The sequence below is a fragment of the Xenopus tropicalis genome, chromosome 9 (genome assembly GCF_000004195.4).
Source record: "Xenopus tropicalis strain Nigerian chromosome 9, UCB_Xtro_10.0, whole genome shotgun sequence".
Classification (NCBI taxonomy): domain Eukaryota; kingdom Metazoa; phylum Chordata; class Amphibia; order Anura; family Pipidae; genus Xenopus; species Xenopus tropicalis.
Window position 1 is genome coordinate 43,680,464 of NC_030685.2, and position 22,437 is coordinate 43,702,900.

A 22,437-nucleotide genomic window follows, 5' to 3' on the forward strand; every position below is an offset into this window, starting at 1 on the left:
ACATTTGCACAAAAAAATGAAATTTAAAGAGTTTGTACAGTACAGGAATTCACTTTATACACAAGTATTTCACTTGTTTTGTGGCATGTTTTAGGTTAGTCTAAGACTAATCCCACACGAGGCGTAGGGCGGATATTTTCGGCAAGCTTAAAAGCGCTTGCTGCAAATTCCGCCCTACGCCTCCTACATGTCCCTGCACCTTATTTATATAAGTTATAGTACTGTTACTTTAGCAAATGCACAACTTTACCTCTGCAGGGTAACAGTACATTATAGTTTAAATTTTTTAATAAACTTTCATTTTTGGCGTTAATGTTCCTTTAATATACTAGAGATATAGTAATTGTTTTGGGGAACTAATATATTGGTATAGAATTGTAATAGCTTTCGGGGGAGTAGTTCCATCTATACACCATTTCTCAAAGTAAGTCTGATTTGTAGATTGGGGTATATATTGCTTCCAGCATTTTGCTACAAAGTGGAGTATTTGGGATGCACGGAAGTGTTCCAAGTCTGGAAGATTGTATCATTCTCACAGATAATCAAGGGTAAATGGACCTCTCACTGTAAGTTTTTAACTCTAACAAGGTTCTGATCTATCCGCCACTGAAGTAAGCAAGTTTGGTGTCCCGGGGTGAATTGGGGACTTTTAAATAATGGTGCGGAGAGATTAACTTATATTGTGCTGTATAGGTGTCCCAGATTTTCAAAGAATGTCGCAAAGTGGGGCTTAAGATAGGTGGTCTATGCTTCGCATGTGTCCAGAGCAAGGATTCTGCAGTGTAAGGGCCTACCAAATTGTTTTCTAAATAACCAATACACACAAGTCTCCATTAGTAGTAGATCTCTGTCCTGTATTAAGCCTTATTCTAGGGGGTTTATTATCTCAAATAAAAGCAGATAATGATGGTTCCATTCTTTTTAGATCTGAACACTTAATTGGGATAGGGAGTACTCTAAAGAGATATAAAATCTTTGGGAGTAAGACCATCTTTATTGCTTTATTGCTCCCTATCGAAATTGAGAGGTAGGAAGGTTTATACTTAGTGTTTCTGGTTTATTGTGAGGCCTGAAATAGAGATATATTATCATCTTACCGTAATTTCTATTTCCAAGTCACTCTTCATGGCAGCAACACTGGGTAATCCCGCCCCCTTTAGGTCACTGGACAGGAAAGGGTTAAGTTTAATATATATATGCCCCCACCTCCACACGGCCCCTAGTCTTAGTAACCAAGCAACTGAAGGGAGGGAGGTTGGTGAATGCTGCCATGAAGAGTGACTTGGAAATAGAAATTACGGTAAGATGGGAAATAGAGAAATTTTATCAAGTCACCATGGCAGCAAACACTAAGCTAAAAGAATGCAAACACCAAGCTAAAAGAAGGGAGGGACACCAGAAGCTGCTTAATTGATTTATTACAGAACATTTCAGTGAATGACCTGAAGAATTTTTCTTCCAAATCTCGCCTCTTGGGACTGTAATACATCCAGTCTGTAATGCCGAATAAAGGTAGACACAGAAGACCGCCTTGCCACTTTACAGATTGCCTCCGGCGGAGCCCTGGCTTCTGCCGCCCAGGATGTAGCCATTGCCCTGGTGGAATGTTTCTTAAGATCCCTTGGGATCTCCCTGCCAACCAACTGATATGCCAAGATGATACAGGAGACAATCCACCGACTGATAGTCACTTTAGATGGGGCATATCCCTTTCTTGGACCTCTTAAAATTAGAAACAACTTGTCGGACTTGCTCGAACTAAGTCTAAAGTGTGCCAAAGTCTCTCCTGCTCCGACTTGGGATCTGGACAGAATGACAGTAGAATCACTTCCAGTTCTGAATGGAATTGGGACACTACTTTCGGTAGAAACCCGAACACTGGTTTCAACACTACCGTGTCTTCAAATATCACTGTGTGTGGTTACCTGGCCGAGAGAGAACAAATCTCCCCAACTCAACGGGCTGATGTAATGGGCACCAAAAACAGCACCTTCAATGTTGCATGCAAATCAGAAACTTTCTGGGTTTAAAGTATGGACGAACACTTTTTAAGGCATTGAAGAATCTTTTGATTAATAAGTCTTCCGCCCAGGACTTTTCCGTTAAAGCAGATAAGGCCGACACCTGGCCTCACAATGTACTATTGCTGAAGCCTTTTCTATATCCTGAAAACAAGAATTGAACCACCAAGCTCGAATCAGGACTCTGCGGATCTGAATCTCTCTCCAACGCAAACTGTGCAAAACAATTCCACACCTTGTAGTATTGACTCGAGGTAGAGGATTTCCTTGATTTCAAAAGTAAAGACAATAGTTCTTCTTGACAACCTCTTCTCAACAACCTCTGCCTTTCAACTTCCAGGCCATCAAGGACAGAGGATCCGGTCTATCTTCCTCAAAATTCTCCATATCATGCGAAAGGGAGGAAAAACATAGGCGAACATCCTGCTCCAATTTTGAAGCAAAGCATCCGTACCCACTGCGAATTGGCACAGATTTCTCGAGAAAATTTTTTGACACTTGCGGTTCTGAGATGTTGCCATCAAATCTATCTCTGGAGTTCCAAATCTTTGCATAATCATCTGGAACACTGCTGGACTCAGACTCCATTCGTTTGGATCCAATACATTGCGACTGAGGAAGTTGGCCTGGAGATTCTGCACTCCTGGCACATGCAAGGCAGTCAAACCTGCCAAATTCTGCTCCGCCCAAGACATTATTGGAGACACTTCCTTCATCAGACTTGGACTCCTGATCCCTCCTTGTCACTGGATATAGGCTACCACTGTAGCATTGTCTGACCTGACTTTTACCCAGCTGTGGACCACACTTTGGGCAAAGGCGAGCAACGCCTGACCTATTGCCCTTAATTCCAGGATATTGGAGGAAACCGCACAACAGTCCCACTGACCTTGAGCAGTCTGGTTGCCCAGAATTGACCCCCAGCCTGATTTTGAAGCATCTGTGGTGATGATTAACCACTCTGGCTCTGCAAGGGGAAGTCCCCGCGAAAGATTCTGGGACGAGCCACCAATCTAAGCTCCGCTTCTACTTCCGTAACTGCCGGTTCAACTTCAGGGGGTTGAGGACCCCCAATCGAACCAGGAAGTTTTGTAGAACACACACATTCTTACTGATACTTCATACTTCAGGAAGGCAAACCAGATTGTCTAACGTCCTCAGATGTGCTCCTAGGAACACTAGATTTTGTGTTGGAGAAAGACAACTCTTCTCCCAGTTTATGACCCAGCCAAATTTTTGCAGTCTGACTATGGTTCTGTCCCTGTTTCTGACTGCATCTGTCTCTGTGTCTGCAACCAACAGAACGTCGTCTAGGTAGTGGTAAGCCACAATCCCTTCCTCTCTTAGGATTGCTATAATTGTCACCAGAACTTTTGTAAATGTTCTGGGCGACGTGGACAGGCCAAACACGAACTGCACATGCTGCTGCCCCACCGAAAACCGTAGAAACTTTCTGTCCGCTCTGTGCATCTGAAAATATCTGATGCATCTTTCAAATTGAGATTTATTAACCATGCCTTTGAAGGAACTGCAAGAATTGCAGAACAGTTTGGAGAGTAGGAGTCAGCTCCAAGCCTTGTGATTAGTTAGAAGTAGTGCAGGTTCCCCAATGGCCACTTTCCATCTGCATATCCTGGTACAGAAGAACAGGAACAGCACCTCTTGTCTTTGTAGATTAAAATGCCTTTATTGCAAAGTTTTTTGGGGCAAACAACAACAGCAGCAACGTTTCAGGTCACATAAGACCTTTTATCAATACTGGCTGCTGTATATCCATAGACCTTCTGGCTTGCGCAGCATCTTTCTGAGTATCACTGTTGGCAGGGAGGCTAAAAATAAAATATCAGCATTAATTACCTGCTTGGCCGCTCCCCCAGCACACCGCTTGAAGCTTTGCTTACCAGGGACCTTTAGGCTGCGACCCCTTCCCAGAGCTGGACTGTTCCATTACAGCAGCTGCAAGAGAAGTAGATCCATAAATATAACACTCCTCAAACGTAAACACGTGGGTAAAAGCAAAGAGACTTACATTTCCTGTAAGTTATTCAATATTTCAGTCAGTGTTCCGTGAGGAGACTGAATTTGGCGCCAAAACGCATTCAAATAGACGCCTAGTGTGACGTCATAGGTGTGGGCCGCGCTGCAACTTCCGGGTCGTGGAACGCATGGCGTTATGTCACTTCCGCCTTTTGTTCCATATATGTGACGCACGTTCATGCGGCGGATCCCTGCCCGCTCATTCCTTCGACTGGTTGTGGACCACATTGGCGCACCCCGGTACCCCTGCAGAATCATGCGGATCAACAAAATGTTGACGCAGCATACGACTCCCCCAGGGAACTCCATATTCCATTTGCACCGCATCCTCCCAGGAACTGGTAAGGAGCGCACACGCCAGTGACCTGGACAGGAAAAAAGACTAGGGGCCGTGTGGAGGTGGGGGCATATATATATATATTAAACTTAATTTAGAGTAATGGAGGGCACTCCAGGCTAGAATATTCTTGCCTTTCAACAATAAGAATATATACAAAAATAAATAAACAAAAGTATGAAATATCCAGGTGCTAGGGTTTCAATAATCCCCCCATAAGAGGACACCCTTGACAAAGGCGTTTGAGCCGAAATGTTGGGGTATTCTCTCATCCAGAGTATCTGCCTTCATAACTCTTTTTTCAGTTATTTCACTGGGTGGTATGTTTTTTTTGATGGATGTACATTATATAAAGTTTGATACTTTTTTCTGTATCATGTATTGATGAATAAAATGCCTTTTTAATTATAAATACCTCCCTAAAGAAGTTTTTTCTGGTGTGCAGGGTTTGTATGGGGATTTGTTGATATATTAAACTTAACCCTTTCCTGTCCAGTGACCTAAAGGGGGCAGGATTACCCAGTGTTGGTGAATGCTGCCATGGTGACTTGGGAAAGTTATTTTAGACTGAATAAAGGTTAGGCAATTATAATAATGGTCGGGTGATGAATAACGTAATATCATCTACAAACATACTGAGTTTATGGTGTTGATGGCAGAGTTAATCCGAATAACAATGGCTAGTGGTTCTAGTACTAGCAACGGGGATTAGGGGCACTCCCGACGTGTGCCTCTCCCAATTCAAGTAGGGCCAGGCAAGGGAATAAAATGCTTTTTTTACATGTAGTTTTAAGAGCATGGAAGGGGTTTTGGTTTTATTGACCCAGGTTATAAAAAGGATTAATCCCCTTATGGTGTCCATTGCCTGTCTTCCTCGCATGAATCCCACTTGATCTATCTGGATCGAGTGTGGTAGAATTATACTAAGTCTATTGGCTACCACTTTGGCTAATATTTAGATATCCAAATTCAAGATCGAGATCGAGGCGATTAAACATTTTCGGCAGATGGGGAGTAAGAATGTGAGAAATCTTCTTATAATACAGGGATGGAAAGCCATCCGGGCCAGGTGTTTTGGGAAGTGTTTAAAGGAACAGTAACATCAAAAAATTAAAGTGTTTTAAAGTAATTAAAATATAATGTGCTGTTGCTCTGCAAAAAAACTGGTGTTTTTGCTACAGAAAAGCTGCTGTGTAGCCATGGGGGCAGCCATTTAAGCCGGAAAAAAGGAGAAAAGGCACAGGTTACATAGCAGATAACTAGTAGATAAGCCCCATATAATGGGGGTTTGTCTGTTATCTGCAAATTAACCTGTGCCTTTTCTCCTTTGAATGGCTGCCCCCATGGCTACACAGTAGCTTACTTATATAAACCATAGTAGTCTTTCTGTGGCAAACACACCAGTTGTAGCAATGCAGGGCAACAGTACATTATATTGTAATTACTTTTATACACTTTCATTTTTTAGTGTTACTGTTCCTTTAAGGAGTTTTGTTGCTACTCCAACCCTATATTCCGTTATTGTAGCATTTAAAGCAGGGGTAGGGAACCTATGGCTCGGGAGCCAGATGTGGCTCTTTTGATGGCTGCATCTGGCTCACTGCCAAATCTTTAATAAAAAAATAACGGGGGCGTGGCCTGCGCTCACCGGATAGAAGACGTGTTCTAAGCCTTAACACGTCTTATATCCGCCAAGAGCAGACCACGCCCTCCTCAGCATTGCATCCGGCATCCTTGGCACCCACCCTACCCCTGCACTCGGCGGATAGAAGACGTGTTCTAAGCCTTTGAACACGTCTTCTATCCGCCAAGCGCAGGCTACGCCCTCTTCTGCATCGCATCCGCATCCTCGGGACCTACCCTACCTTGCCCCGCAGCATCCGCGGCCAAACATATTGTATGGCTCTCACGGAATTACATTTTAAAATATGTGGTGTTTATGGCTCTCTCAGCCAAAAAGGTTCCTGACCCCTGATTTAAAGATTGATGTTGTGATAATGTGATTCTACTTGACACAGTTTAGGCGATTGTGTCTGGTGGAAGTGTAGGCAAGGGATTATGTCCCTAGGTGGATCGCCTTCTCATATGGGTTGTAAGGCCTGATGTAAGCAGTCACACTCAAAGCACTCCACTGGTAAATTGGGGACCAAGGATATGAAGACAGATCCCACTACTTCTGATAAATCAGTAATTGATTTGCGGATCCCCCAGATGCGTAGGTTATTGTAATAGAATCTATTATCTGCATCTTCTATTTTGTCCCGTACCTGCAGCTGCATTTGAAGAACCAGAATATCATTTTCATGAGCATCTAAGGCAGTAGTAATATCATCCACCTTGTGCTCAATGGCATCTGTTTTTTGCCAAAGTTCTTGGAGTTGTTTTGCAATGTCTGATGAAATAGTTGCAGCTGTGGTAGCCAGTTCTTGTTGTAACACAGTTTCGAATTTATCAGGCAACGCAGAATCCTCTAACGGAGCGTGTGGCTCTTAAGTGGATATAGGTGGTTGCGAGTCTGTTTCCAGCCACAAATCAGTTTGGGAGGCCATGGGCGAAGAGTCTGGGCCTTGCGGCCTAATTAGATATGATGCAATGCTCCGTGTGTTCTGGGGAGAGATGGAGATCTGCCCTTTTTTCTCCTTTTCGCCTTCTATGTGCCATCTGAAAGTAAAATTCAACTTCAAAGCTTGGTGCTCACTGTTTTTATTCCCGGTAATGCTTCTGTGTTATCTGTGTTCTGTGTAATATATCAGGGTTTTGCCTCCTCCACGTTAAGAGCACAATCAAGATGCGACCATCTTGGATCACAGCTCACTTGTGCCCCCTCTTGTTTTTTTTGCCATAATTGGACGATTGTACTTTTTAATTGTAAGACCATGGGTATTGTCATCTCCCAATCTGCCACCCCAGCCGATTTAGGGTAAGTTTTAATGAAAAAACATTTAAATTTTTTCTTTTGGGAAAGAAGACACATTTCATTTGGCAGAAAACAGGTTGCAGATTCTAGTGATGAAGTGACCAGTAAGGTATATTTGGTGAACATCAGTGAAACTAAGGCATTGGTTGACACATCTTAGTAATCATTTATTCAGCTTTTGGACTATTTATTTATGGGCTAAATAAACAGGCTGTTAGTTTGCTTGGCATTAGGGATGCACCAAATGCACTTTTTAAGGGTTAAATGTCGCTGCACACGGCGAAAAAAGTTTTGTGTATACGTAACAAAAAGTCACATGATTTTTAGGATTTGGATTCAGTTTGGCCAGGAGTGTGGATTCGGATGACTGTGACACTGTAACATCAGATACCTCGCTACCATTTGGCAGAACAAAAGGCTCACTATTGGATACAGGAGGAGCAAAAACACCTTGGGGACTAGCTTATGATAAAAACCAACAAGCACCACATCAACATGGCTGGGTGCATTACAGAAATGTGGTTGTCAAAAGGGGTTCCAAACATGTAGTGGGATGCTATAAGGTCCTAGTTTTAGACATCCTCACATTGGCCACTGGTTCAAAATAGCACAAAGACTTACGTGTACCACTAACTATATTGTCAAAATGGCCTGGTGCCCCTGTGGCCTTGCATATGTTGGCAAAGCATTTACCACATATAGGGAAATAATGAACAATCAGCAGTGTGCTATCTGTTCTGCCTTAAAGTGGACCTGTTACCCAGACATAAAAAGCTATATAATAAAAGCCCTTTTCAAATTAAACATCAAACTCAAAATCATTTTTTCATTACCACATCCATACCTATTATAAAAGCATTTAAAAATCCCAGCTGTCAATCATATATTGCCTGCCCTGCCTTTATGCCTTAGGCATAGAGGTGGGGCAGACAGTTACTTTCACTTTCAATTCATAACTTCTTAGATGTTGCTGCACTCCTCACATTACCCCTCCCTCCTCACCATGTAATTTTGTAACCAGTGCATTGGCATTTGTATCAAGTCCCCCCATACTGGCACAGAAACAAGATTTTGGCAGGATGCAATGGCTGCTTTGATAACAGTGTCCACAAAATGGCACTTGCCTGCTTGCTGCAATTGTGAATTCCAAGGCTGAAGAAAATAAGTGTCACGCACGGTATCCCAAAACTCTAAGCTCACTCTTCTGCCTATAACAGCCACCTTTCACTTCGGGAGGAGCCCTCCGCTACTCGGGTGTCGCCAGGACTTATTGGGAGAGGACCAGGGCAAATGTTCTGAGCAGGCTAGGGAACCTAGCATTAAGCAGAGTTTGGGGAGGAGAGACGATATGAACAGGCCGAGGTCAAACAGATCAGGCAGCGAAGTAAAAAATCAAATTCCGGAAAGCGTAGTCAGTAACAGGCAGAGGGTCAGTACAGGCGGCAAACAGCAAGGTCAGGGTCAGGGTCAGGCAAGGGTCAAAACACGAGTCAGAATCAGGAACAGTGAAAACAGCAATCATGAGGCGAAACCGAAGTTGGGCACGGAAATTAAGCACAGGCGCCTTTAAATATTTGAATTTTGCGCCTTGCACGATGACGTCATACGTCGCGCTGGCTTAAAAGGAAGCACGCGCACCTCCATCCGCAGAAGAGCAGGACGCGCGCACTGGCGCACATGGAGAGGCGGGCGTCCCCCCCGGAGAGCGGCGCCCATCCCCGCCGGCCCCCTAGACCACCAGGTACTCTTACAATAAGATTCAAATAATTTATATAGTGTAAGTAAAGTTTATTTTGCTTGACAAACACAATAGAAAACAATTTGGAATTATTTCTTAAGGTGACGGGTTCCCTTTAAATACAGGTACAGTTGATCAAGCCATAGCAAAACATTTCCTGACAGCCAAACATTCTCTTCCACCATTAAAACATATGATCATTGATAATGTCTTGTCCCCCCAAGAAGAGGTGATGACAGAGACTTGGACATTTTTAAATTAGAGGCTAAATGGATATTTAAACTGGACACAGTGGTCTCATGTGGCTTAAATAAGTTGTTCCCCTTATCTGTTTTTATTTAACATACAGTGAACTATCATATATTGGTACTATATTGGACTTTGATAATTTGGGGTCATGGGGACTAAGCCCTGTGCGAGTGTCTGGCTTACTAAGGGGCTGAATATGATAATATTGCTGCTGGCAATAAAAAAAAAATGCAGTTTTACACTTAGTACATAGTACAACACTTGCATTGTTTGTTGCATTTCTTTTAGTGTAGCTTTGCTGTTTGGTAGTTTGGTGTAGAAAGATGTCCTTACCCATGTTTGATTTGTCAGAATATGTACTTTCCAAAAATATATGGTTTTCTGGGGGTCTCTGTACAGTTAGGGGGTCTTACGGCACATAATATGCAGTGGGGGGCTTTGTTTGCAGAAGCTGAGTTGGCAGGTAAAAAGATTAATATGCACTACTTTTATTTGGGGTCTGTACATAACCACATACTTAAATCTATAAAGATAGATTTAAAGATAAATCTATGCATACTGGCTATCAAACTGTTCAGTAGACCTCTGGTGTTCATATTTAGGGTGATTTGTCATTGTATCTAAAAAACGGCAAATTGCAACATTCTTAGGTGATTTTCAGAAATGTCATCAAAACTGTGAAGTTTAGGAAAGCTTTGTTGTTTGGTAGTTTGGTGTAGAAAGATGTCCTTACCCAAGTTTGATTTGTCAGAATGTGTATTTACCAAATATATATGGTTTTCTGGCGGTCTCTGTAAAATTAAGGGGTCGTACAACACATACACAGTCTGGGGGCTCTGTTTGCAAAACCAAGTTGGCAGGCTAAAATTTCACCTGCATTAATTTCATTTGGAGTCCGTATATACCCCATAAGTTGATACATCTATGCATACTTGGCATCAAACGTTTACACTTAGGGTGATTTGCCATTGTATGTAAAAAAAATTTAGATACATTTTTTAGATAAATGCTGCAAATTGCAAAATTTCTAGGTCATTTTCAGAAATGACAAACGCTAAATTTAGTAAAGCTTTGCAGATAGGTACTTTGGTGTAGAAAGGCGTCTTTACCCGTGATAGATTTGTCTGAATGTCTGCTTTTCAAAACTATATGGTTTTCAAGGATCACCCTAAATTTTTGCCTCTTTTACCACACACAAAACTGCTTGTGTGTTTTTCAATTAGGTAAATGTAAGCCATGACAGTGTGCACAAGGTAAATTTTGGGGTCTGTAAGTGCCATGTACTTTGATAAACCTATGTATATTGGATATCAAACTGTTCGGTAGACCCCTGGTGTCCATATTTAGGGTGTTTTATATGGTCTGTGAGAGAAAAGATGGTGCAAAGTGGAAGTTTTGAGGTGATTTTTGGACGTTTTGTCAAAATCACCAATTTTAGAAAAGCTTTACGGCTTCCTACTTTGGAGTAGAAAGACATGGGTACCCATTTTAGAAACAGGGGACTGTGTACTTTCCAAAAATATATATGGTTTTCTGGGGTGAATGTACTTTTTTATAGCTTTACCCCCCATAAAATGCAGTAAATGTGTTTGCAGTAGCTAAAAATTACAGAAATGAAAGATCGTATGGGGTATCTTCACCTTGGGGCCCCTACATGCCACATACTTATGTAAATCTATACAAATTGGCCAACTACTGTTCAGTGGACCCCTGGAGTACATAATTGGATGTTTTATCTTGGTATGTATGTGGGAGGTAGGATGCTGCTAAGTAAAAGCTTTGAGGTGATTCTCAGAAATCTCTTCCCATTTGAGATTCGGAGGAATGTGTGCTTTCCAAAAATATATGGTTTTCTGGGTAAACTTCATTTTTTGTGGCTTTACTCACCATAAAATGCAGTAAAGGTGTTGATTTTGCAGTAACTGAAACAACAGAAATGATACAGCATACGGGGGTATTTTCATTTTGGGGCCCCTACATGCCATATACTTAGGTAACCCTGTGCATATTTGGTATCAAACTGTTCAATGGATCCATGGCATTTATATTTTAGGTTGGTTTATCTTGGTACCTAATGCTATGTGGGAGATAATAAGCTGTAGATTGGAAATGTTGCAATTTTTTCTAAAAATGTATAGCTTTATAGGGTAAACCTGCCATAAGCGGAATATTTGGCCTTGAAATCTAAAGTATGCAGCTTGCTGGAGCAGTGCTTTGGAAAGTTAGCAGTGTACTGCTGGGACTTTTTGACCTATACAAGTGAGAAATCTCCATAAAACAATACATATTTGGTATTGGTGCGTTCAAGAGACATTGAACTTTAAAAATCAGTTATATTTTCCTGCATAAAATAATCCATGTTTTGGATATATGTGTTTAAATTATGAAAAATATTATTTTTCATTTTTTAGACATTTAGAGGCCTATATCTTGTTACAGAAATGCGATTACACAAAAAATCTTTCATATTTTGAAGGATTAGACTGTGCCGAAAAAAAACCGATATATTATTTTTCCAGGTAAACTAAAAGTACCCTTTTGGAAAGGCCCCAAGAGGGTAAGAGAGCCAAATGTTCAAAAACAGTCTGGCAGTAGAAGTTCCACTTTGTCCAAATCGGCTGGCAGTTAAAGGGTTAAAAGATTTTTTAGTAGACGAAGTATTAAGACCCAAATTACAAAAAGATCCCTTATCTGTAAAACCCCCGGTTTCGAGCATTCTGGATAACAGGTCCTATACCTGTACTAAAATCTACAGTTAGTATTGATGTTGGTATACAGGTATGGGATCCGTTATCCGGAAACCCATTATCCAAAAAGCTAAGAATTACAGAAAGCCCGTCTCCCATAGACTCCATTTTAATTAAATGATTCATAATTGTAAAACTGATTTCCTTTTTCTCTGTTGTAATAAAACAATACCTTGTAATTGATCCCAACTAAGATATAATGAATCCTTATTGGATGCAAAACAATTCTACTGGGTTTAATTAATATTTTATTGATTTTTTAGTAGACTTAAGGTATGGAGATCCAAATTACGGAAAGACCCCTTATCCAGAATACCCTTGGTATCGAGCATTCTGATTAATGGGTCCAATACCTGTATATACAGTAGTTTATGTATGCGAGTGTATAGATAGGTTAGTTTAGGTTTGTGTGTTTGCTGGATTCACTTGGAAGGATTGAAATAGATGGACTTCGGTTATTTTTTTTCAACATAGTAACTACGGGCATCTTCAAGGTCACAGAACTTCTGCTAAATGGTTGTGGATGCCTTGTACTGGTAAAAAAAATCTCAAAACATAATGTGCAGCATTTCTACCCTACTACTTTGTTGAGCTTTAGTTCTCCATTTTTAAAGTTTTACTTTTTTAAAGTGTTCTTTGTTTAAAAAAACTGATTTTTTATCATTCTCAAAAATATGAACCTTAGCAACTCTCCAGAATACATTAGATACAAATGTTAATGGTTTTACAGTTACTATAAATATTTACAGTGGTGTGAAAAACTATTTGCCCCCTTCCTGATTTCTTATTCTTTTGCATGTTTGTCACACAAAATGTTTCTGATCATCAAACACATTTAACTATTAGTCAAAGATAACACAAGTAAACACAAAATGCAGTTTTTAAATGAGGGTTTTTATTATTTAGGGAGAAAAAAAATCCAAACCTACATGGCCCTGTGTGAAAAAGTAATTGCCCCCTGAACCTAATAACTGGTTGGGCCACCCTTAGCAGCAATAACTGCAATCAAGCTGTTGCGATAACTTGCAACGAGTCTTTTACAGCGCTCTGGAGGAATTTTGGCCCACTCATCTTTGCAGAATTGTTGTAATTCAGCTTTATTTGAGGGTTTTCTAGCATGAACTGCCTTTTTAAGGTCATGCCACAACATCTCAATAGGATTCAGGTCAGGACTTTGACTAGGCCACTCCAAAGTCTTCATTTTGTTTTTCTTCAGCCATTCAGAGGTGGATTTGCTGGTGTGTTTTGGGTCATTGCCCTGCTGCAGCACCCAAGATCGCTTCAGCTTGAGTTGACGAACAGATGGCCGGACATTCTCCTTCAGGATTTTTTGGTAGACAGTAGAATTCATGGTTCCATCTATCACAGCAAGCCTTCCAGGTCCTGAAGCAGCAAAACAACCCCAGACCATCACACTACCACCACCATATTTTACTGTTGGTATGATGTTCTTTTTCTGAAATGCTGTGTTACTTTTACGCCAGATGTAGCGGGACATGCACCTTCCAAAAAGTTCAACTTTTGTCTCGTCGGTCCACAAGGTATTTTCCCAAAAGTCTTGGCAATCATTGAGATGTTTTTTTAGCAAAATTGAGACGAGCCATAATGTTCTTTTTGCTTAAAAGTGGTTTGCGCCTTGGAAATCTGCCATGCAGGCCGTTTTTGCCCAGTCTCTTTCTTATGGTGGAGTCGTGAACACTGACCTTAATTGAGGCAAGTGAGGCCTGCAGTTCTTTAGATGTTGTCCTGGGGTCTTTTGTGGCCTCTCGGATGAGTTGTCTCTGCGCTCTTGGGGTAATTTTGGTCAGCCGGCCACTCCTGGGAAGGTTCACCACTGTTCCATGTTTTTGCCATTTGTGGATAATGGCTCTCACTGTGGTTCGCTGGAGTCCCAAAGCTTTAGAAATGGCTTTATAACCTTTACCAGACTGATAGATCTCAATTATTTTTGTTCTCATTTGTTCCTGAATTTCTTTGGATCGTGGCATGATGTCTAGCTTTTGAGGTGCTTTTGGTCTACTTCTCTGTGTCAGGTAGCTCCTATTTAAGTGATTTCTTGATTGAAACAGGTGTGGCAGTAATCAGGCCTGGGGGTGACTACAGAAATTGATATTGAAATTGAAAATTGAAACTGATAAACCACAGTTAAGTTATTTTTTAACAAGGGGGGCAATCCCTTTTTCACACGGGGCCATGTAGATTTGGAGTTTTTTTTCTCCCTTAATAACGTGAACCTTCATTTAAAAACTGCATTTTGTGTTCAATCTAAGTTATCTTTGACTAATAGTTAACGGTTTTTGATGAGCAGAAACATTTAAGTGTGACAAACATGCAAAAGAATAAGAAATCAGGAAGGGGGCAAATAGTTTTTCACACCACTGTATATAACATAGTTACATATTTTATGTATGACTGGGTCTCACTCCTGAAACAATGAAGCAGAAGTTAACTAATTAAAGGGGATATATAGCATAAATTTTTACAATGCACTAAACCATGTAAAAAACTGTAAAATAGAAGGAAGTGCTTTTATTTTAATACCTTTGGGTTCAAATATGTCCATAACTGCTTGAAAACTGTGCTCTACCCAGACCTTATGCCAGCTTCCGGTTTAGACTCTTCAGTATATCACTCAGAGCCACCGGCCCTCATAGACTTCTATGACACCCTCCTCACCTACTTAAAGTGAAGTGAATATTCATAGAGTGGTTGGGGCTTAGTGAGCTCACAGACAGTCCATTCCTGCTCTACTCGCTCCTCTCTTTTGTATGCTGCTCTCATATAATGCCAGTTTTAGGAGGAAAAATGCTTTCAAAACATCTTTCTTTCTGCATCATTTCACATTTTGAGGGAGGATGAATATTAGAACTGAATATGAACTTTATATAAAATGTCTCCTTTAACAGAATTGGAGGATAACTTATTTATGTTACTCTATTTTAAGAGCCAGAGCATATAAAGGGATAAACAAATAGGTGATGGGGATATTGGGATAAGCAAATAATGCATTCAACTGCAATTACAAAAAAAAATAAAATCAATAAAAAAATTCAATGTTACTGAGAATTACATTCTTGTATTGTTGCACTTTTTAGAGTGGAGGCCGAAGGAAGTTAAAGGAAAACTATACTTCCCAAACAATGTACGTCTCTATAAAAACATATTGCATAAAACAGCTCATATGTAAAACTCTGTCCAACTAAATAAACCATTTTTATAAATAAAAGTTTATTAGTATGTGCCATTGGGTAATAGAAAATTGCCATTATAAGTACTAAGGGCCACCCCCTGGTATCATACAATTTACGGTGCACACAAATAAACCAAGGGCACACATACATATTAGGTCAGCCAATTAATGGAGAAAATTCTGACTTTTACTCCAACACTATTTCTTGTAACAGTTAGAGCTGCATTATTTCTGGCCATGTGATCTCTAAGGAAGCTCACAAACTATCACAAAATGATGGCTCAAGGTAAAAAAAGCAATATTTACTGAAATATATTAAAGTTTGGTAAGATTCTTTAGAACACCACTTATTATGATATAAACTATTTGCTGGCTAAGTATTCATTCTGGGGGTATACATTTCCTTTAACTTCTTAACAGCAGAATTCTACACCATCATTTGCAATTACGATCAGATTTACGAATGGGTTTTTGCCAGTACTCGATTTTTCTGATATTGTTTCCCGTATAATTAGAGTTTTACGAAAATAATCCCATCATTTGTGATTTATGAATTTTTTTGAGGGGGGTAATAAAAAAAAAAATCAGGCAGGTTTGATCTATCATGTATCACTGGGTCCTATTAGAAGAAAAATAGAATAGTCAGTGACAGCTTGTCCTTGACACATTTTCAAGGAGAAGTAAACCCCCTTTCTGTTTCACCCAGTTTCAAGTGTAAATTAATCCCCCTCATTGTTTTCTGTTGCACGTAGTTTCAAAGGGAAGTTAATTGACTTCTATTTCACACGTTTTCAAGTGGAAGTTAAGCCCATCATTGTTTTGTATTTCACCCAGTTTCAAGTGAAACTTGAATGTGCGCCAATTCTCCTAAAATGGCTGCTGGAGTAATTCCTGTTTGGGAAAAATAAAGAGGATTCATGGAAACATCCGTTCAAACTCAAAGTTTTCGGGTTTTAACATTACTTTCGGCTTACATAACTATTGTTCATGACCTATTGTTCTAAATGTGTTTTATACATTATAATATGCATTTAGATAGTAAAAACAATGAAATAATTATATGAATCTATTCCATATTACTTTAAACAATGGAAATGCCAAGTGTTGCTGTATAATATTTTTATGACGAATGGTTGCCAAATCTGCACCTTCACTAACAGTCACCAAACAAAACACCAGGCTTTTCTTGATCTACTGTAAAATATTAAAGCTCAATTTGTTAAACATTCTTTTGCTGCTTCCCTCATCTTGTTCACTCTGTTCTCATCATATCTAGTATAAATAAATTTAAAGCAATTGGACTTGTTTGGTAATCATTGAAGACGTTTCACTAGTCATCCGAGCAGCTTCTTCAGTTCAACTGACTGGTATGGGAAGTCCTCAGCATAAATACTCTTGAAGTATATAAGTATAATTAGAGTATATATGCTGAGGACTTCCCATACCAGTCAGTTGAACTGAAGAAGCTGCTCGGATGAGTAGTGAAACGTCTTCAATGATTACCAAACAAGTCCAGTTGCTTTAAATTTATTTATACTAGATATACCATGACCTGGATGAATGAAAATCTTCATAGACATATCTGTTCTCATCACTTTCTCCCTATGTTCCTATCACTTTCCCCTTCATCTATAGTACAAAATACCAAAAAATGTTCCATTTACCAATCACTACATTTTACTTACTTTAATTTCCCCACTCTGCATGTCACTGGCATAAATGCAATTTTTTAAAATCTCCATTGTGAAATATGATTTACAGCATACTCGGACTTTTGCAGAAAGTAATTAAAAAAAACATGGTGGAAGACCTTTGGTTACACAAATTCGGTCCCATACTAACATGTAATATACAGTATATGACATATAAATCTAGTCTGTGGAAACAGGTTGACACACAGGAACTATAATAAAATAGCCAAAACATACATTAATGGTTAAACAAAAAGTCAAAATTTAAAGTTACAAACAGCCACTCAAGGAAGCCTGCATTTAATCCAAATTTACATTTTATGAATGCAATCCTGTTAAATGAAAGGGTAACCACTGCAAATAACGCGATCCTTACCCTCCGCTGACAATGACCATCAGGTAAAATATTAAGAAGCAAACACCGGTAGTGGATTTATAGCAGACCTTCATGATTCAGATACGAGGAACAGACAAGTTTCTCAATTTTCACATTCACCACAACGAGGAGTATTTAGCGAAAAGCAGAAGCAAACGTAATACTACAGCGCCGCAACCAATTACAACGGAGCACGTCATAAGACACGCATATATAAATAACCAATAAGAAGATTTTGCTGTGTAGTTTCCGCGTGATTTTGTCCAATGATATTCACAGACATGGCAAACGTACATGCTTAGCTGTACAGCCAATAGTAATACGTAAATGGTCGTGCTTATGGTTTTATACGACTGATCCTGCACCTCGGGAAATAGAACGCGCGTTTATGTGCTTTCTTACATTGAATGGCTATGGCCTGGTCTGTAAAAATTGCCTTGACGCCAATAATGTCAATAGAGAAGAAAGATAAAAGAACAGCACAGCAGTGTTTGAGCAAATTTTAAATTCGCCCAAATGACATGATTGTTAATGTGCGTAATGCAATCAGAACTTTACATGAGAATGCAATACAACACGGCACGCTTCTATATAATTTAAGCTTTAGTTTCAATAGTCTTCGATTGTAAATTCTGTGGGGCAGGGACCTCCATGCACGTCATCTAGCTCTGTGGAATATTTAATGCAACTGTACTTTTTATTTATTTGTAATTGTACTCTGCCTTTATCTATTATATTAATGGCCCCTACTTGTTTTTGAATGTGTTGTTATGCTGTACAGCACTGCCTATATAGTAGTGCCATACCTCCCAACATTTGAAAAATGAAAAGAGGGACAAAAAGATTTTGACCACGCCCGCTTTAGTGGCCACGCCCCAATTACCACACCCCATTTTTTTAAAAAATACTCCTTTTGTATATTACATTAACATTTATTTATAAAGCGCCAACATATTCCGCAGCGCTGTACAATAAGTGGGTTACATACATTGGACATACAGAGTAACATATAAAGCAATCAATAACCGATACAAGAGGTGAAGAGGGCCCTGCCCAAAAGAGCTTACAATCTACAAGTAGATGAAATGGCGGGATCAGACGCAAATGTGCTATACTCTCCTGTATACTGTACTACCTAAGGAAAACAATATAGCAACTCCTACATATAAAATACAAATATAGAAAGAAGGCAGACAGTTATAAGTGAGTTATAACTATGTATCAGCTTTGCCCCCCATACACTGTAGCCCCCATACACAGTAGCCCCCATACACATTAGCCCCTATACACAGTAGCACCCCCATACACAGTACCCCCCCCCCCAATACACAGAGCCTCCATACATGCTGCTGCTGCTTCTCCTTCAGTGGCTCCTCTCTATATGCGGCTCCTTGTTCGGCGGAGCCAGGCCCTTTTATAAGGTTGCGTGTGTGCGTGTGACGTCAATACGCACGGGCGCAACCTTATAAAAGGGCCTGGCTCCGCCGAACAAGGAGCCGCATATAGAGAGGAGCCACTGAAGAGGAGGAACGCCTGACTACAGCCAGCCCATCCCGCTGTCAGGGATAGTTCCATGAATGTCCCGCATTACGGAAATGCGGGACATTCATGGAACTATCCGGGACTGTCCCGCGGAAAGTGGGACAGTTGGTGGTATGTAGTGCTATATAAATAAAAATACACAAAATATCTATAGATGTCACCATCACACCCTTCTTAAAATTCTAATAATAGGTGTATATTTAAAAATCCATTTAAACAATTACATTGTCCTGACAGTCCTCACCATAAATATTGCACTAAAACATCATAAACTGTAATCTACAATCTCATCATTAGATAGCTGTCAACCCCCCTGGGTTTCCTGGGAGTTTGCTAGTTTTGGTCCTTCTCCTCCTTGCCTCCTCTCACTGTATGCCATTCCCTCAAGTTTTTAAGTTTCCCCAATGGTGTGCATACATGTGCACATGTGCAGTGAGCAATCTGGGACAGCATAACGGTCCTGTGAGCACCCTTGGTGAAGTCACATTAACTAATGTCAGTAACTGATATAGTGTAGGGCATCAAAGAGCCTTTTCCCCTGTTTTTTTTGTCTGTGACATCATGCAGCGTGATTACAGAATGGAGAGAAATCCAATTTGCCTCTCGGAAAACAGGAAGACCCAGATAGAGACAGGGATTGAAGCCAAACCACAGAGTGGGCCATTTCTGCAGTAACCAGCCAGATCTGAAGAGCAGAAAGAGAGACAACAGGGAGAGTAAAGGATCTGCCTTTTAAAGTGATACAGACACCTAAAACTAAACCATTTTTTAAATATATTATAACATTGTCTTTGCATGAGCTTTATTATTTTGCCATTAAACTATTTGCCATTACCTATCTGATCCCCTGTGTTCCTCTATAAGGGGGCTTCCATATTTACATTAGAAGCATTTCTAAGCATTTGTTAGCATTAGAAGCTATAAATGACAGGCTGAGAAGGGACAGTCAGGTTGGCAAAACAGTTGCTACAAAAGCAGCCCTATCAGTGAAAAATTATTAACATGACCTATAGGTAACTTTTTATGTACTCCAGCCATATAAAGAGAGAGTTCTGCTTAGCTGCTTTGCATTCCTACAGTTTGGTTTTTAACAGCAATCCAGTTGCTAGGGTCTTATTTACCCTAGCAACCAGGCAGTAGATTGAATGAGAGTCTGGGGTTGGCTGCATATTATGGTACACTGGCTCCTGGGCCGGTTAAGGGACAAAGAGTCCCACAATGAAAACAAGCTGCAGGGCCTTTTTAAGGCCTTGGTGGGCCCTGGGCCAAAATCCAAAGAGTGGGGCCCTATTATCCTGCCGTATGCAGCATGGCAATATTTTTATTTTTAACTACACCAACTTTTTGCCCACACCCGTTTCACCAAAACATAAACCCAGACGTGCTAGAATAATTACTATAGAAGATGGATACTCTGCAAATTTACTTAGAGATGCCAATATAATTAATAATGTAAATTAAAAATGTTATCCCCAGCTGTGCCATTGTAATGACTGTGGAAATGGCCAATCAACAAAAAATGGCCAATGAGACAATCTGCAGTTGGTCTTCATTTATTTTTTCATTTATTTAGGTTTCTGCTTTGCAATTCTACAGTTTGGTTTTGAACAGCAATCCAGTTGCTAGGGTCTTATTTACCCTAGAAACCAGGCAGTAGATTGAATGAGAGTCTGGGGTTGACTGCATATTATGGTACACTGGCTCCTGGGCAGGTTAAGGGACAAAGAGTCCCACAATGAAAGCAAGCTGCAGGGCCTTTTTAAGGCCTTGGTGGGCCCTGGGCCAAAATCCAAAGAGTGGGGCCCTATAATTCTGCTGCATGCAGCATGGCAATATTTTTATTTTTAACTACACCAACTTTTTGCCCACACCCGTTTCACCAAAACATAAACCTAGACGTGCAAGAATAATTACTACAGAAGATGGATACTCTGCAAATTTACTTAGAGATGCCAATATCATTAATAATGTCAATTAAAAATGTTATCCCCAGCTGTGCCATTGTAATGACTGTGGAAATGGCCAATCAACAAAAAATGGCCAATGAGACAATCTGCAGTTGGTCTTCATCTGAAACACCCAGACTGACCTCTGTAACATGGGCAACCATGGCAGTCACTATCCTCAGCCAGACACTACAGTCCCAGGGCAGAGCAGGACAGGGCCCTACCACTTTGGCTGCCCATAGGCAGCCATATTCTAATATGTCTGAATGTAGACACCTTTAATTGCCCACCCTTTAGGCCTTGGGGAGAATCAACAAAACATTGGCATTTTCAGTGCACAGTGCGTGTCATCAATATTATCCCTGCCTCTTCCTCGGGTTCCTTAATCAAAGCAGAAACAAACATATTTCCCCCTTCGTAATAAACTCTTCCACCATAACTGGTATGCAAATGAGCTGCAGATGCTGGGTATAGCCTTGCCCAGTAGGGCAGACAGCTCTACTGCTGCTGTGGGAGAGGGAACTGTTATTTAATGGGGGAGGGGCAGCGTCACTACTGGCTGCAGGTTTAACTATATTGATATTTTTACATAGCATTTAGATTCTATTCTGCTGATGAGGCCTAGTTTAGGTGCATTGCTCTATCTTTGACCATCAGGGACTCCTAATGACACAACCTCAATGCAGCTTACACAACTGTCACTGGATTTAGCCAATTGTCATCTTTTTTATTGCTTTGTGTTAAATACCAGGGGTTTTATTTCATTTATTGCTTTGTTGGCACAGACTGTCTTTAGCTGTTTGGCAGATCGTACAGGCTATACTTGCAATTGGTCTTGATCTGAGACAATCTGCAGTTGTTCTTCACCTGAGACAACCTGCAGTTGGTCTTCATTTATTTTGGTTTCTGCTTTGCATTCCTACAGTTTGGTTTTTAACAGCAATCCAGTTGCTAGGGTCTTATTTACCCTAAAAACCAGGCAGTAGATTGAATGAGAGTCTGAGGTTGGCTGCACATTATGGTACACTGGCTCCTGGGCAGGTTAAGGGACAAAGAGTCCCACAATGAAAGCAAGCTGCAGGGCCTTTTTAAGGCCTTGGTGGGCCCTGGGCCAAAATCCAAAGAGTGGGGCCCTATAATTCTGCTGCATGCAGCATGGCAATATTTTTATTTTTAACTACACCAACTTTTTGCCCACACCCGTTTCACCAAAACATAAACCCTGACGTGCCAGAATAATTACTAAAGGAGATGGATGCTCTGCAAATATACTTAGAGATGCCAATATAATTAATAATGTAAATTAAAAATGTTATCCCCAGCTGTGCCATTGTAATGACTGTGGAAATGGCCAATCAACAAAAAATGGCCAATGAGACAATCTGCAGTTGGTCTTCATTTATTTTTTCATTTATTTAGGTTTCTGCTTTGCAATTCTACAGTTTGGTTTTGAACAGCAATCCAGTTGCTAGGGTCTTATTTACCCTAGAAACCAGGCAGTAGATTGAATGAGAGTCTGGGGTTGACTGCATATTATGGTACACTGGCTCCTGGGCAGGTTAAGGGACAAAGAGTCCCACAATGAAAGCAAGCTGCAGGGCCTTTTTAAGGCCTTGGTGGGCCCTGGGCCAAAATCCAAAGAGTGG

General features: G+C 40.4%; 1 protein-coding gene across 1 annotated transcript in view; it reads right to left on the bottom strand.

Annotated features, from left to right (window-relative positions):
* Nucleotides 1-17,395, bottom strand: part of dnajb11 (DnaJ heat shock protein family (Hsp40) member B11) — a 90,722-nt gene extending 73,327 nt beyond the window's left edge. Inside the window, exon 1 of the mRNA NM_203849.1 lies at nt 17,304-17,395. Coding sequence (NP_989180.1) covers nt 17,304-17,377 — 74 coding nt within the window. The 5' untranslated portion in view covers nt 17,378-17,395. The remainder of the gene's footprint in view (nt 1-17,303) is intronic.
* Between the last annotated feature and the right edge of the window lie 5,042 nt (nt 17,396-22,437).